Source organism: Atractosteus spatula, chromosome 27, assembly GCF_055471065.1.
Source record: "Atractosteus spatula isolate fAtrSpa1 chromosome 27, fAtrSpa1.hap1, whole genome shotgun sequence".
Lineage (NCBI taxonomy): Eukaryota > Metazoa > Chordata > Actinopteri > Semionotiformes > Lepisosteidae > Atractosteus > Atractosteus spatula.
Genome location: NC_142732.1, coordinates 3810028 through 3825458, shown reverse-complemented (window position 1 = coordinate 3825458; position 15431 = coordinate 3810028). Strand labels below are relative to the sequence as shown.

The following is a 15431-nucleotide window of genomic DNA, read 5'->3' as shown; positions in this document are numbered from 1 at the left end:
GTTTCTGTGTGAAAACGTCACAGAGATGTGTGTAGCCGGTGCGCTGCGTCACGGCGAGGGCGGTGCTTCAGTGACGTTTTACACCGGGATTGCCCACCGGGCTGAGTTTGAGTGCGGTCAGAGCGGCGGGGGCAGTTTTGTCCTTCACAGCGGCTCCGTGACATGGAGGGAGTAAGGTGATACCTCGGACGGGAGAGAGAGGTAGTTTCGGCGAAATAAGAAGGGGGGGGGGTTAGTGAGGAAACGAGCGTCTGGCGATTAAAGCGATGACGAGCGCCAAGCCAAAGCAGCGGGGAACAAGCAGGAGAGCTTTTCCCGATGGACCGGAGGAGGTCGGGGCTGGAGCCGGGAGCCGGGGGTGGGGAAACCGGCCAGCCCGGCGCCCAGGGTCCCAGAAAAAGGTACAGATCGCTTTCTGATCAACCCGGTTTTAGTTCTCGGGACACGAGTCATTTAAGATTCTCCAAGAGAAAACGGGATTCAGGCTTTTCCTTATGTAGTTAAAGCCGCTCTGAAGGACATCTTCCCTAAAGGGTTTCTTAACACCGATGGTTCCCGACGCCGAACATAACGCGTGGTCAGTTTTTAGAGAAACGTTATTAAATGCTTTAATAATAGAGGGGGGAAAAAGTTTTTCAAGTATATCTTCTCGGGGGAGGGGGGAAGACTTATTTAAGATTGAACTAGGGGGGGGGGGGCGTTAAGCTGATGTGACATTAAAAAAAAAACTGGGAGATCCATTTTTTTTTTCCCCACTTAAAGTTATGCTCCGTTAAACTGGGGGTGGACAGAGATCGGCCCTGCCGCTGGCCGTGTAGCAGTGAAAACAGTCACTTGTGCCTGAAGCACCGCTGTCGTTATTTATCTGGTGTTTAAGGTGCGCGGAGAAACGACTAAAGAATAATTGATGCAGAATCTAATATTCCTCTTTTCGGCTGCGGAATCGTGATCGCATCCAGATCATCCCGGGTCACATCCAGACATGTGTCGCTCGGTGGAGAAGTGCCATTCTCATAACATCAGTAAATATTCGGGTTGTGTTTGAAAGTGCTTTTTACAATTATTTTTTTTCCCCCAAGAAGTCGCGACTAAATTAATCTGCGGCACACGAACACATTTCGTTTCTACTGCGTGGCTGAAGGGCTTTTTGCACAAGCTTTTAATGACTACATTTCTCAGCGTTTTTCCCAAGAGTCTCAAAGCGTTGTGGCTGGTGATGTAAGGAACCATATATTAGTCATCCAAATAGTATCTTAATGGAGTATCTGTTCTGAACATCTGCTAAAAACAAATCAAAGTTCTAAAATACTCGCGTATCCTGTGTTTAGAAATAGAGGGTCAAAACTGATAGTCTTCCCATTCATTAGTGTTCACCTACTTTTGCTATTTATCCTGTTAAATAAATGGCGCGGATTTCGGTTGTGATTTCGATGATGCAGTGTCTGTGTGTACTTTCAGATTAGCTTTGTTTTCCAATGTAAATTTTAACAACTTGATTTTTTTAAATAAACGCGCAATTTGAACCACGGGCTCTGTATGATACCGCCTGTTTTGTCTGGACTTTTTTTTCTGACGTGCTGCAGGTGATTGGCTGACCGGCAGGGGAGGCAGTGTTGAAAAGGACTGGCATGGTTTATTTGTGTCGTTTTCACACGCTGTGAACTCTGTAAACCAATTACCTACTAGCCAACAGGTAACTGGGTTTCCAGGACACCTTGGCTTGCAGGACTAGGGGGTAAAATTCTAGCTAGAGGTGAGGGAAAAAAATATTTTTCAAAGTAATTTTTTACTGGCATATATTTTTATTTGGATTTGGAAAGAGCGACAATTCAAACTTCTCGAAGTCGTTTAATAGACTTAGGCTACCTATGTGGAGTCAGTGTATCTGCTAAGTGCGTGTGTGTTTTTTAGACTAGGAGCTAATCGAGCTAAGAAGGCACCTCTGCAGATTTCTGCTTCTAATTTCTGTAGGTTGTTTACAGGCAACTTGAGCCTTTGCCTTTCTTATCAGTTTCTTTCTTTAATCGACCCCCTGTCACAGAGGCAAGTGTATTCTTTCATTTAGTCCGAATGCAGCACATATATTGTTATGTTATTGTGTCAAGCCTTGACAGAACCAGATTTCCGGGAGATGACATCTGGTGTGTACTTGTGGGGATTGGAATTAGGCCTTGTGTCTGTCCCAGCTAATCAAAGTGTGTGTGTGGGGGGGGGGGGGGGAGTTTTTCGTTTTCCCTTTTTTTTTATTGGGGAGACATCTCAGCGTCGCTCTGTTGTGGCCGCAGAGGTGCAGAGGGACTTCAGCCTGGGAAGCGGTGATTGAAGCTGCCCGGTGCGCAGCCGCTTGAGAACATGTTGCTGTGGAGGACAAGAATGAACTCGCTGTGGTTTAAATTCTCCCTGCTCCTCCGCAGTGCCGCACCCTGGAGGGGAATGCAGTTGGGACACAGGGAGATCCAGCCTGTTTTTTCCACTTTGCTGTCACTGAGCAACACTGAGATGCTGTACATAGTTATTGTCTCCATTTAGATCTAATGATACACACCAGGGATTTCCCAGTGTCTGTATAAGTGCCAAATTGCTTGATTTAAAACTGAACTCATTCCTTTTTTTACACTTGCTCTGCTTTTTATTCTGCGGGGTGTTTTCGAAAGGGATTTGCACTCCCAAGCATCATTGCTTTGTCTCCAGAGTTTTGTGAGCTGAATCGATTCTTGAATTCAGCATTTTGGAGCAAAGCCTTTATTTGGTTGTAATAAAGACCAGCTGTAGCCTTCCTCTCGATCGGATGGAAAATGTAGACAGCATGTGTATATTAGTAGTATCAGTATATCCCCATTGTTCAAGTCTCGTGTACATAACATTTCTACTAGTAGATACCTTCGAGGAAGTGTGGAAGAGTTGTTGTGATGAAGGAAAACAAGTCTAGGCTTGAGTGTGTAATACTCACCCAGTCTATTGCTTGGAGACTCCCTGCTGCAAAGGCTGACACTCTTTCATACAGATGTGTGGATAGGACCAGTGGAGTAACGTACTCTGCCCAAGCTTGCAACAGCAGCGACCACAGCAGGGATGCTAACCTAAACCAGGTCCTTGCACTCATGAGACTTCAGGCTAGTCTCCATTGTTTCAACACAGGGAATTTGGAAGGTTTTGTATCGGATTGTCACTGGCATGTTAACCACAAATTCTCCTCATCCATTTGGTTTGTTTTCCAGTCACTGGCTTAAAATGTTTAGGTGCAACGTGTGTTTTTTACTGTATTACAAAGCACTTTTTAACCTTAACTGAGTAGTATTGTGCAGAAACACGGATCCTTGAATACTTATAGTTTAGGACAGTCACTGACCCTCTAGAACTAAGGTTGCTAACTGATTGTTTTTTGCAAGGTCTGTTTAAAGCAAGTGGCACCTGAAGAGCTGGGAGAAGCTGTTAAGGCACTAACCAGCTAGTTAAGCTTGTCAGTAGTTGTGACCTTAGCATTTTTGCCATTTTATACCTTCTTCTGAAATGCCAATTCATTGTGCAGTGTGGCTATATACAGAGAACTTGTTCTGTGCAAGTTTCATGACTGCGGTTGCTGTCCCTAGTTTGCCTTCTTTTTGATCCCTGTATTTCTGCTCCATAAAGACGATTCCATCCCCTCATCCCTCTCTCAATGACTCGCTGGAGGGTGATCTCCGAAACTTCCTGATCGACGAAAGTCAGCTGCACACCTACGATGACCTAACCAAAGTCAACCCTGTGACCACCACTACAGGTAACCTCCTTTGTGGGCACTTGAACACATTGATGGTATTATTGAATTGATGAAGAATCTGAAAATTAGAGGCAATGACACTATCCAGATTGGTTTTGACTTTGTAGTGATGCTTAATTCAATTACACTCCTGTTATTGTTATCTGGATATATACATGCAAAACATGGTGAATTTAACAACCTTTTCTTTTAATGTGTTAAAACTCTTCGCATCACCAGGATGATATGTTATTCCATAACGTAGTGTTGCAGCTAAATTGCCCTGCAGCTCACAACTGACAACCCCCTGGAGCTCAGCAGTGTGAGCCTGGCCAGTACCTGGAGGGGAGACTCCTGGGAAAGCTGAGGCTGCTGCTGGAAGAGGTGTTAGTGGGGCCAGCAGGGGCACTGTGTGGGTCCCAGTGCCCCAGTTTAGTGATGGGGATGCTATACTGTAAGGCGCCGTCCTTCAGATGAGATGTAAAACTGAGGTTCTGACTCTGTGCTCATTAAAAATCCCAGGGTATTTCTAAAAAAGGCAGGGGTGTAACCCTGGTGTCCTGGCCAAAGTTCCCTCTGGCCTTTACCAAATAATGGCCTCCTAATAACCCCCATCTCTGAACTTGCTTTATCACTCTGCTCTCCTCTCCACTGAGTGCTGGTGTGTGGGGAGAGTACTGGCGCACTCTGGCTGCCGTCACATTATCCAGGTGGGGGCTGCACACTGGTGGTGGAAGAGGGGATCCCCGTTACCTCTACCATTAAGCGTAAAGGGCTTTGAGTGGAGCACTATATGAGTGTAAGGATTATTATTATAATTACCTGACAGCAAGTCTAATTCCTGTTCTTTTTTTCCTGTAGTTTTGAAATGCCTGCAGGCCAGGTATTGCGCAAGGGTGTTCTACACACACGCAGGCTGTACCCTGGTGGCACTGAACCCCTTCCAGCCCGTCCCTCAGCTCTACTCCCCGGATGTGATGAAGGAATATCACTCAGCGCCTCGGCCACAGGTGCGAAGCTCACAGTCCTCGTGGCTCCTAACCTGTATTAAAGGGCATAGAAGTAATAGTAATTGATCACCTACTAAGAGCTGTTTAGTCTGAAATAAGGGAGCAAATTCTTCATTAGCAAGTAGAGACTGCTTTTCATGTGCTAAAGCCTAGGATAGAGTGCAGAAAAAAAGTCTAAACTAGCAAGCACATCAGTTACCGGCCCAATTAACACCGGAGATTAAGAGCCCAGTTGGAACAGGAACCTGCAGAAACACAAGTTCACCAGAACCAGAAAAAGAACCACTGTTCTAGACAAACTAGCTTTACTTTATAATTCATATGGAAAGATTTTAAAAAAAAGAACTAATAGCACACAATGCTTTGCTTGTGCATTTATGGATAGCTTCAAACATGTATTTCCACCAAGAAAAGGTTGACAGTTTCTGATGTGGGCTCTTCACTGTCCCAGGAGTTCAAACCTCACATCTTCATCGTTGCTGAGCAGGCGTACAGGAATGTCCAAGGGCAGGTGGAGCCTGTGAACCAGTCGCTCATAGTCAGTGGAGAGAGCGGCGCTGGGAAGGTAAGATAAGAGAAGGTGAGGCTTGTGATGGGCGGAGCGGTGGCTCTGTGGCTCAGGATCTGCAGCTGTGGCTGGGAGGTTGCTGGTTCAAATCCTGCGGCCGGCCGGGGAATCCTGCTCTGTTGGGCCTCTGAGCAAGGTCCTTCACCCCAGCTGCTCCAGGGGCGCCGTATAAATGGCTGACCCTGCGCTCTGACCCCAAGCTTCTCTCCCAGTCTGGGTGTCTCATGGAGAGCAAGTTGGGGTATGCGAAAAGATGAGTTCCTAGTGCAAGAAACTGTATATTCAATTGGCCAATAAAGTGATCTTATCTTAATGCTGCCAGGGACAGCTCAGGAGCGATATCACTGCTGCAGGGGGCCAGTTCAAGAGCTGCGTTGCATTTCAAGACCTTGCATTTTATTTGCAGACCTGGACCTCTCGCTGCCTCATGAAGTACTACGCCACTGTCGCTGCTTCCCGGTCTTCCCAGAAAGCTCAGGACACGGTGGAAAGAATAGAGAGGAGAGTGCTGGACTCCAACCCCATAATGGAGTCCTTTGGTGAGTCTGTGTTTTGCGGAATTACTCCCACTGCGCGTTTGGGGGTTGTCATCCTGGCCAGCTTGCTGCCCTTTCAGTCGGCCTTCAATTGTAGCACTTCAATTAAAAAAAAGAAATTAAAAGCGACCAGTGCCTTAATTGTGTTTTGATCCTGATAACTATTGATTAAATCAATTAAGGAGCTGGTTGCTGCAACAGAGTGGAGTTTCCCAAGCTGTTACATGGAACACAATGTGAACAAATGTTCTGTGAACAAAACTTTGATGTTAATGCTATTTTTCCTACTAGAATATTAAAAACGAAATGGATGCGTGTATAAAAAACTTTAAGGTATTTGGGAATAATAATGCCCCAGAAACGTCGGATTCTTGTACCTTTCAAGCATTTTTAACCCTTTCTTCAGGGTTGTGTGTGTAATATTTCTCTGTGGTGACCACTGTTGTGTCAGGCAGTGTAGCTTGCAGTAGGCTGATGTGAGGCCTTCCTTCTCCGCAGGGAACGCGTGCACCTTGAGGAACCACAACAGCAGTCGGTTTGGGAAATACATTCAGCTCCAGCTCAACAGGTTGGTCTGACTGTCTGCAATGTCAGCGCCGCGACTTTGTGCAGATTTTCTGTGTTCTTCACGTGGCTGTTGTAAAGTGGCCAAACCTCGCAAAGGCATGCGTGCCTTGTGAGAGAATGGAAATATACACCAATCAATAACTGTGACTGCATAGCTGTCTCATCAGATTGCACATAAACTATGAATAACAATCATGCCTCACTGCATACTTTAGTTTTGCAACATAAAGGACAGGGTAAATGTAGGTAACTTAAAGATATAATGGGAAGTAGTGTTTTGCTATTCAATTTTAAACAGACAGTGAGTATTTAATCATACTGTCTTCAGCTTTATTTATAACTGGAGTGCTGAGAGGTAAATAAATGCTGAAGAGTGCTCTCCTTTCACAGGAGAAAGAGTTGCAGAAGAATTTAATTTTTTAATATACTGAAGCCCCCATTGCGGTGGTCCATGTTTTCTCCCGATATTTGACCTCCAGGTCGCAGCAGTTAGTGGGGGCATCTGTACAGACATACCTGCTGGAAAAGACCAGAGTGGCCTGCCAACCCCCGGGCGAGCGCAATTTCCACATATTTTACCAGGTGACTGTACACGCTTGTTCCCTGTCATGTGTGCTTGGAAGTGTAGTGAGGAGTGCAGCCTTGAGGCTCTTGTACGAGGATCAGGCTGTTTTAGTGTTATTGATTTCGCCCTGTCCTCGCTGTCTGTAGATGATGAAGGGGGCCACGCAAGAGGAGAGGCAGGGATGGAAGATGCCTGCTGACGGGCAGTTCCTCTGGCTGCCAAACGCCGACAGAACCCTCGAAGGTAATCAGTTCACTTGTGCTTGGGCTTTCCCTTTAAGGCAACAAGCAAACTTCACCCCATCTTTGGGAAGGCTTAGCCCACCCTGCATGACTTAATGGGTACACTCACCTTGTTCTTTCATTGCAGAAGACTGCTTTGAGGAAACCAGAGCTGCCATGCTGCACTTGGGCATTAACAAAGAGGTTCAGGGACAGATATTCCAGGTAATTAACAGGCATTATGGGCCTGTAATGCAGAGAAAACTAATATTAATGTGAAATATCCAGTATGAAGTTTAAACATGTTTTTAATCACCTTTCTTTGTGTATATTATGGAGAACAGGTTCTGAGGTTTTTTTTTTTCCCATTGTATCATTCTGCTTAGAGTATTTGCTGAGTATTGCATTTCGTGGGTAAACAAGCTGAGGAAAAATCATGTAAATGCCCCGATGATAGATTAAGGCAGCCATTTCCATGTGGAAAGTACTGCTCATCTTGAAATATTCAATTATATTTATAAGAAGGGAGAAAGTCATTTGGCCTGGGTGAAATCTTCTTTTATAGATCATGCCTTGTTTCAATCTCAACCCAAAAATGATCGGTTTCATAAACTTTTATTTTAATTCCTTTGCACCAGGTTTTAGCTGGTCTGCTTCAGCTGGGGAATGTGCAGTTCAGTTGTCCGCCCGATGAGTCTCAGCCATGCGAACTTCAAGAACAATCCAAAGGTTTGCTTTTTTGCTACCCCTTGTGTTAGTGTAGCCCACATTGCACAGATGAAGTCAAGATTCACAATGTTTGTCAAGGTGTGTCCTGCACAGTCTAAGACTGGCTAGCCATGGATTTCTTAGTGAGCATTGTTTTTCAGTTTGCTCCCCAGCTGCAGTTCTCACCTTTACCTCTTCTTTTCCATCTCCTTCTCTCTCTAGATTTCCTTCAGAACGCTGCCTGCCTGCTGAGGGTGCCAGCAGAGGAGCTGCTGAGCTGTCTGAGAGTAAGAACCATCCGAGCTGGGAGACAGCAGCACACCGTGATGAAGCCCTGCTCGCAGACGGAGTGCAGCGTGAGAAGAGATTGCTTGGCCAAAGTCATCTATGCCCAGTGAGTGTCACCGGGAGCCCCCGCTATCCAGGCCCCACTCTACTGGAAAACGGGGTGGGAGACTGATTTCTCCAAGGGGATGTGAAGAACAAATCCCAAAAACCTGCATGCTTTTGTACACTTTGCTTCACTAAGCAGCTTCACAGCATCTCATCCTGCTAGTATTAAAACGCTCTGCTGTACCTCTTGATTGCATTGTGTGTGAATAACAGAGGAGCAGTTTTCATTGAGGTCAGAAACAAACGCTGTTGAAACAGTTCCTCTGTCTTCTGATCTTAAACCGTATCATAAGCATAGTTATTTATAGGAAAGCACTGTTACAGAATTGAAGCTTGGACTAGAGTTAAGTCATGGAAAAAGACGTTCAGGAACAATCATGATAGTGCCCTGATGATAGGTCAAGAGAACATCAACAATATGTTTATTACTAGCTGGAAGGAGTAACGTGAACAAATTATATGTTTGGTCAGATTGCAGGACACTTGGCTTCATCGGGATGATAAACCGTAATTTAAAAGTTTTTTTTCTCTCTTTTTCTCTCTACAGCATTTTTGACTGGATAGTCGCATTCATAAACCAAAGCATTTGTGCAGATTCGTCCAGCTGGTGTAATTTCATAGGTACAGACTTGGATTTTTATCAAAATTATTCCTAAACAGTGATTTTATGGACATTTACAGCAGCTTTACAAATACTTATTTTCCAAAAAGGTGACTCATTTTAATGATTAGATTGGGGGCAGTATCATATAATAATACATGTGAGACGGAACCTCTAACAAGCAGTGACAGAATGCACACGCTGAGGTTAATTTTACAGACAACAAAAGCTAAACAAATGTCCATGCTATCGAAAAGCATCAGTGTGATTAAAACCCTTGCAAGATGTAGCAATAACAACAGGCAAAGCTAATCAGAGCCTGCATTCATGCATGGATCAGGCTGTTACCGATGGCTTTGTCTTGTGTGGTAGAGTGTTCTGTATTTGCCTTCAGTGCTTCTTTGAACGGTATGTGCCAAAGTGCATGGATGATTTTTGTGGGATCTGTCTTGTTCTCCTGCAAATCCCTGACTGTGACTGTCCTCTCTGTGGTGGTGGCAGGTCTGCTGGACGTCTATGGCTTTGAGTGTTTCCACCAAAATAACCTGGAGCAGCTGTGCATCAACTATGCCAATGAGAAGCTGCAGCAGCACTTTGTGGCCCATTATCTGAAAGCCCAGCAGGTACTCCAGTGCTCTCCTATGGGAAAGAATCCGTTGGTTTCTGATTCATTTATTTACGTTTAATCCTAGATTTGAATGCATGCACACCTGTGTTGAAGCATTAATGAGCGTTTCAGTGCCGGCTCCTTCCCTCTCCTCCGTGTGTGCGATGCAGGAGGAGTATGCGGCCGAGGGGCTGGAGTGGTCCTTCATCAGCTATCAGGACAACCAGAGCGGTCTGGACCTCATCGAGGGGGGCCCCCCCAGTGTCTTCTCCCTGCTGAACGAGGCAAGACGCCGGTCGATTCCCGTCTCCCGTTAGTCTGGGGTCGGTTCGAAGGGTGACGAGTGGGGACCTGTCCGAGCAAACCGAGCGACATCAGGAGTAAACTATGCCAAATCCTTTAATAAAACAATGCAGAAGAACACAGCCTTCAGGCAACTCAAATAATGAAAAAAAAATTAAAAAAAGATTTGTAGGAGCTGGCTGTTTTTGATTTTGGTTTAAAATTAGATGATGAAAAATGAGCAGTAGATCGGTAGGCAACTCCTGATCTTGATCCAAAAGAACCTGTGAATTTTACTCGGAATTCAAAGTCTTGGGTATCCAAAGCAATTATTTTGACAGTGATAATTTAGGCTAATTAAGTCACTGATTAATTAGGTCCTTAAGAGTTGAGGTGAAATGACCAGAATGAAATGCAGTGTGAGCCCTAAATGTCAGTCAGTGCATTTTATATTCTTGCAAGTCATTGCTTTTAGCCTGCTGTAGGCAGTGGTTTAGTGGACTTGTCTTTCTGGATGAATTGCAGGAGTGTCGCCTCAACCGGCCCTCCGATGCCAAGCAGTTCGAGACTCGGCTGGAGAAGGCTCTGTCCGGCAAGGCCTGTGTGAGCTGGGACAAGCTCAGCGACACGCCCCACTTCACCGTGTCCCACTATGCAGGGCAGGTCAGCTACCAGATCGAGGGCATGGTGGAGAAAAACAAGGCAAGTACTGCATGCTCAGAAGGACAGGACTCTGTATTCTTATTTTAACACCAGATATTTGCAGTGATGCAGCTCAGTTACTGGGTAAAACAAACTCGTGTGACAGACTAGCATAGTTTCAATGTGGTTTGCAGTGTTATTTTTTTAGCTTTTAAACAACCCAGTTTGCCAATTTTCTTGTCTTGACCATTTACAATTGGTTTGGTCATGTCTTTGTTGCATCACTCAACCATAATTCCCCCGAAGACGGGCGTGAAAAGCTCAGCTGGCCACTGGCCACTGTTTAGGCCCCCTGTCAGTGATGGATCACTCTGGCACCTCTCTGCAATACGTTCCGAATCGAGCGGGGTTTGCTCTGATTGGTTCAGAAGAAGAGTGGAGTCAGCTGAGTGTAATGAAGATGGGGGCTGAGCAGATCAGTGTAGCATTGGCTTGCGCGCATCACTGAGTCTTAGCATGTCTGTTGCAGGACCTCGTGCCCCCAGAGCTTGTCCTTGTGCTCCGGAGGTCCCAGGACGCGCTCCTCCACAGTCTGTTCTCTGAGAATAATCAGGAGCAGAGTGACAGCAAGGGGCACAGCAGAGTCATCACTGTCGTCTCCAAGTTCAAGGTGCACGAGTGCTTCGCCGTTTCAGGATGTGCACCACTGTTGCTTCTTGTGTCGCATGAAGATGTTTTATATCGGCTTTTTACAACAGAAAATTTTTTTTTTACAACAGAAAAAAATTCAATTGACTCTTAAGAAAAACAGTCTACAAGTCATATTATATAGAACTAACATTATTCCTTGTTTTACGGATACATTTGGGTTTGTGTTTTGGGTTTTCTCTGTCTATGTTTGAGTTAGTTGAAAGCACGTTTCACAGAGCTCTGCATCAGTTAGTCTCTTGTTTTAAGGAGGGGAAACTTGAATACATTTTTGGGTAAATTAATTTTCTGTACAGACATGGATGTGTCGGTATGGCCTGTAGTCTATGAATGTGCTGTGTCTGCAGGGCTCGCTGGAGAGCCTGATGCGTGTCTTACACAGCACCACTCCTCACTACACCCGCTGTATCAAGCCCAACACCGACTGCAGGCCACTCACCTTCAAGAAGGAGGAGGTACGTCTGGGCGTTTAGACATACCTGAGCAGCAGTGTGCAAGGGACAGTTCCCCTTGCGAGAGTTTTCATGGCGAGAGAGGATTTCAGTGTTTCTATTCTGTACGGGGAAACTGACCAGACTCTCCACTCTGTAGTAAATGAATGAGATGGTTAATTTGTGCATAGTCTGTCCAGAGGGAAAATCAGGGGTCTGTTTTTCATAGATTTAAGCGCTGTCCTGGGTAACTTGTGTATATTGCAAAAATACAATACATGTACTATAAAGTACAAGAATACAATATTGCATTTTAAACACTTGACACTTGTCTTACAAAGTGCATATATTCATGCTCCCCGTTCAATAAACTAAACTATATGTCAGGTGCCCCAACAGACAACATCAGGGTCATAGAGGTCTACCTGACAGAGTACAGATCACAACTATGGGTGCTGTCAGTGACTGGATATCTTAGATGAGGGGAAAAATGAAACTTACCTGAAAATTTACTTGAAGGCATTTAATGCTGCATTGCAGAGGGTATTGTGTATTAATGGTAGAGATGACATCGGAGCAAATATGCTGTGAGTCCCCAGCAGCACATTAAAGACTGTATTGTCTGATTCCAGGTCATTACCCAGCTGGAGGCCTGCGGCATTGTGGAGACCATCAATATCAGTGCTGCAGGGTTTCCAGTCAGGCATGTAGTCGGAATTCTGTTTTACTTTGTCTTGAATAACTGATAAACCCTATTCCTTTATTCAAAGTACTCTTGGGTAGGCATGGAGATGATTGCATCACAACAAAGCATCATCAAGAGCTAATAAAATGTCTTAGAAATCCAGACTTAAATCTTTGTGTTTACAATGCTTTATTGATTTTTTTTTTTGTCATACACCTGCCTCTTTTATACTGATACAGGAGCCGCAGTGAAAGAGAAAGAGAAAATTCCTTTTCCATCCTGCTGCAAATGTTGTTGATTTGAAATCCAATAGGTGATGCTGTTACAACACAGTGGTGTTAAATCCTGGTCCTGCAGAGTTTGTGTCTCTGCAGGTTTTCTAGGTCTATTAAAAACTCCAGTACCTGAAGGTCCAATTAAGCCAGTTACTAGCTGTTTTAGCTCATTAAGAGCTGTGTTGCAAATTAGTCTGTAGACACACCAGCCCTCCAGAGCCAAGATCAGACAGCTCTGACTTTACAGCACTTCCATCTAAATCTCAACTTTTTGTTGTTCTATGGTATCTTGTGCCAGAGATTGTTTTTGTTTTTTTTGAAAAACAAACTCAACCAGCACTGACAAGCCCTCTGTTATGAAGTACTGATACTGATCCCAACTGGAGTACTGAAGTGTTGTCCTTCCATTTGCAGGATTCCTTACCCAAGCTTCGTGAAGCGTTATGGACTGATCACCAGCTCTAGAATCAGTTCTGTTTCAAATGGAAGTGGTATGTCTCCTTTTCAGGAATATCTTTAGTTTCGGTCTTGGGTTTATGGAGTTTAAACCTGAAATGATATGGTGTAGAGATTTTCAAGCGCAGCTCATATTATTATTTCAAACAATACTGAATTCTTTCAGATCGTGTGTCAAACACAGGATCAGGTATGGATCAATGGAATTTGGGTATATCTATTGCTTGTTTGTCACATAATGGATGGATTAAATTAATAAACTGTTTCCCAGGAGTAATCTACTACAAAGGGCTCTGTAAGAAATGTTCCAGTATACAATTCCAAAATTCATTATGGATTCATAGATACCCATGCATGGAACATCCAAAGAAACATTTTTAAAAAATGAAATGGATTTAATGGCTAAACTGGAGAGTTGAAGAGAAGTATATATGTAACTATTTCAACTTCATTAGTACTGGAATTAGTACTGTACTCATCCTATAACCATTGATGTTATCCTTGATTTTGCATTTTGAAAAGCTCAGTTGGTAAAGTCTCGCCCTATAAAGACCTCTCCTTACCTCCATACTGATTCTTCTGCAGTTTTCCATCTCTCCTTCCTCTCGTCCCCTCACTGCAGTTTCATCCTTCTCCTAATCTGCTCTTCCTCCTGCCCTGTCTGCAGCTGTAGTGGAAAAGTGCTTTGCTAAGTGGGAGATGAGAAAAAAATACACATGCACTACACAGCTTTAAGGAAGCTAATTTAATCAGATATTGGAAGGTAATAGCATGGTTATGAATTCATTGCTTGAGTGAAAAAAACACTGTATGAATAGTTGTCATTGTTATCATTTTAATTTTTCTATTATGGTCCCTTCTTTAACCATTTAAACTGTTCTGAATGTGAACCAGTTAATCAGTGTAATTAAGGGAACTTGCTTGAATTAGTTTTTTGCTAAGCTTTTGCAGTCCAATCTAATCCTGGTAGTGTAAAGTCCCATCCTGAAAGAGACTATCTCACTGAGGTTTGCGTTGATATGACTGCTCCTTGTATACTCAGTCATGCGTTCAGCACCATGGGCCACAGAATCCAGAACAGACATCAAAGGTACAGTGTGTGGAGACTGAGCCGCAGCACTGTGGAGTAGTGGTCAGTGCTCAGGGCTCCTGGGCTCAGATCCCAGTTGGAGACGGTGCCTCTGTAGCCTTGATTAGGTACTTTACCCCGATGCTAGAGTACTGAGTGTCAGAACCTGGTAGTCATAACTTTTGCAACTTGAATGGGATGAAAACATCAGCCAAATACAAAAATAATAATAATGGGAAATTTGAAGAACCTTCTGTAATATTTTGCAGAAAAAAGATAGTGGTCAGTGTGATTCCTTTCCCCCCCCCCAAAATGAATTGCATCTTTACATATAACCACAAGGCATCTTGAAATACCTACTGGTTTTGTAGTAGTTAATGGCTGTCTGGAGTGATCAAGAAAGGGAAGTCGATAATCCGTTTCTGCTGCCCAGGGTCAGAAGATGAGAGGGACACGCTGGGCTCTGCAGTTCGTCGCGTCCTCCAGTTCGTCACGCCTGGGCAGCCTCTTGATCCCTTCGACCCCTCAGAGGGCAGGCTGCGCTCTACACAGGTGCACTGTGGGAAGACCAAAGTATTCCTCACTCATGCCATGGTAAGTGCATTTCATTCAGGTGATCAGAAGTTCATTTCTGATCAGTCCTCTGAGAACTACAAGGTTAGGCTCTCCAGATAAGGGAGTAACACAGATGTCAGACAGTTTTGTTGTCAGTAATGTGTACTAATAAGACTCGTATATATCTATACTCCCATGTATTGTATGTATCTAACCACAGAGTCCTGTGAATAACCCTTGCTACTATGCTCCTGTTTGTGAAGCAGTACTGAAAATGCTTAGCACTGTGCAAAATCCCAGCACTTACATAAAGCTGTGCTTACTGTTTTCTTTGGTTTTACTGTTCTTTTACGCAGCTGTTGTATGCACTTTTTGCATCTTGACTAGATGCCATTGTAAAAAGGTTTGGATAATACCAGTCTGCAAAATGAATTCCTATACTAATGTTTGTGAAACAAGAACAGAGTCAGCTCACGCACTATGTAATATATCTTGCCTTCCTGATACATACATTAAATGATGTATCTGGGCATGTGACACTTTTTGGGAGATGGAGGGTAATGTAAAAGGTCATTTCCACCAACTGTCTTGCACTGACTGGTCTGAGGTTTGTCTGAGCGCTGGATTTTACTTTGCCTCTTCTCGAACCTTAGCTGGAGCGCCTGGAGATCGAGCGAGGCCGAGCTCTTGCCTGCAGAGCTTACTCCATCCAGCGCTGCTGGCGGCGGTACTGCCACAGAAAACAGGAAAGACAGAGGCAAGCAGCAACACTGATCCAAGCAGGTAACCCCTGACTCCCATCACCTACTTGCA

At 44.3% G+C, this 15431-nt stretch overlaps 1 protein-coding gene across 1 annotated transcript in view; it reads left to right on the top strand.

Moving 5' to 3' along the window:
- The first annotated feature begins 70 nt into the window (after positions 1–70).
- Positions 71–15431, top strand: part of myo19 (myosin XIX) — an 18712-nt gene continuing 3351 nt past the window's right edge. The window contains exons 1-21 of the mRNA XM_088906560.1: positions 71–401; positions 3631–3760; positions 4601–4749; positions 5201–5314; positions 5724–5856; positions 6352–6421; positions 6900–7002; positions 7132–7228; positions 7355–7431; positions 7845–7935; positions 8137–8308; positions 8855–8928; positions 9410–9531; positions 9686–9799; positions 10323–10499; positions 10969–11109; positions 11495–11602; positions 12211–12281; positions 12953–13029; positions 14497–14657; positions 15272–15401. Coding sequence (XP_088762686.1) covers positions 267–401; positions 3631–3760; positions 4601–4749; positions 5201–5314; positions 5724–5856; positions 6352–6421; positions 6900–7002; positions 7132–7228; positions 7355–7431; positions 7845–7935; positions 8137–8308; positions 8855–8928; positions 9410–9531; positions 9686–9799; positions 10323–10499; positions 10969–11109; positions 11495–11602; positions 12211–12281; positions 12953–13029; positions 14497–14657; positions 15272–15401 — 2446 coding nt within the window. The 5' untranslated portion in view covers positions 71–266. The remainder of the gene's footprint in view (positions 402–3630; positions 3761–4600; positions 4750–5200; positions 5315–5723; positions 5857–6351; positions 6422–6899; positions 7003–7131; positions 7229–7354; positions 7432–7844; positions 7936–8136; positions 8309–8854; positions 8929–9409; positions 9532–9685; positions 9800–10322; positions 10500–10968; positions 11110–11494; positions 11603–12210; positions 12282–12952; positions 13030–14496; positions 14658–15271; positions 15402–15431) is intronic.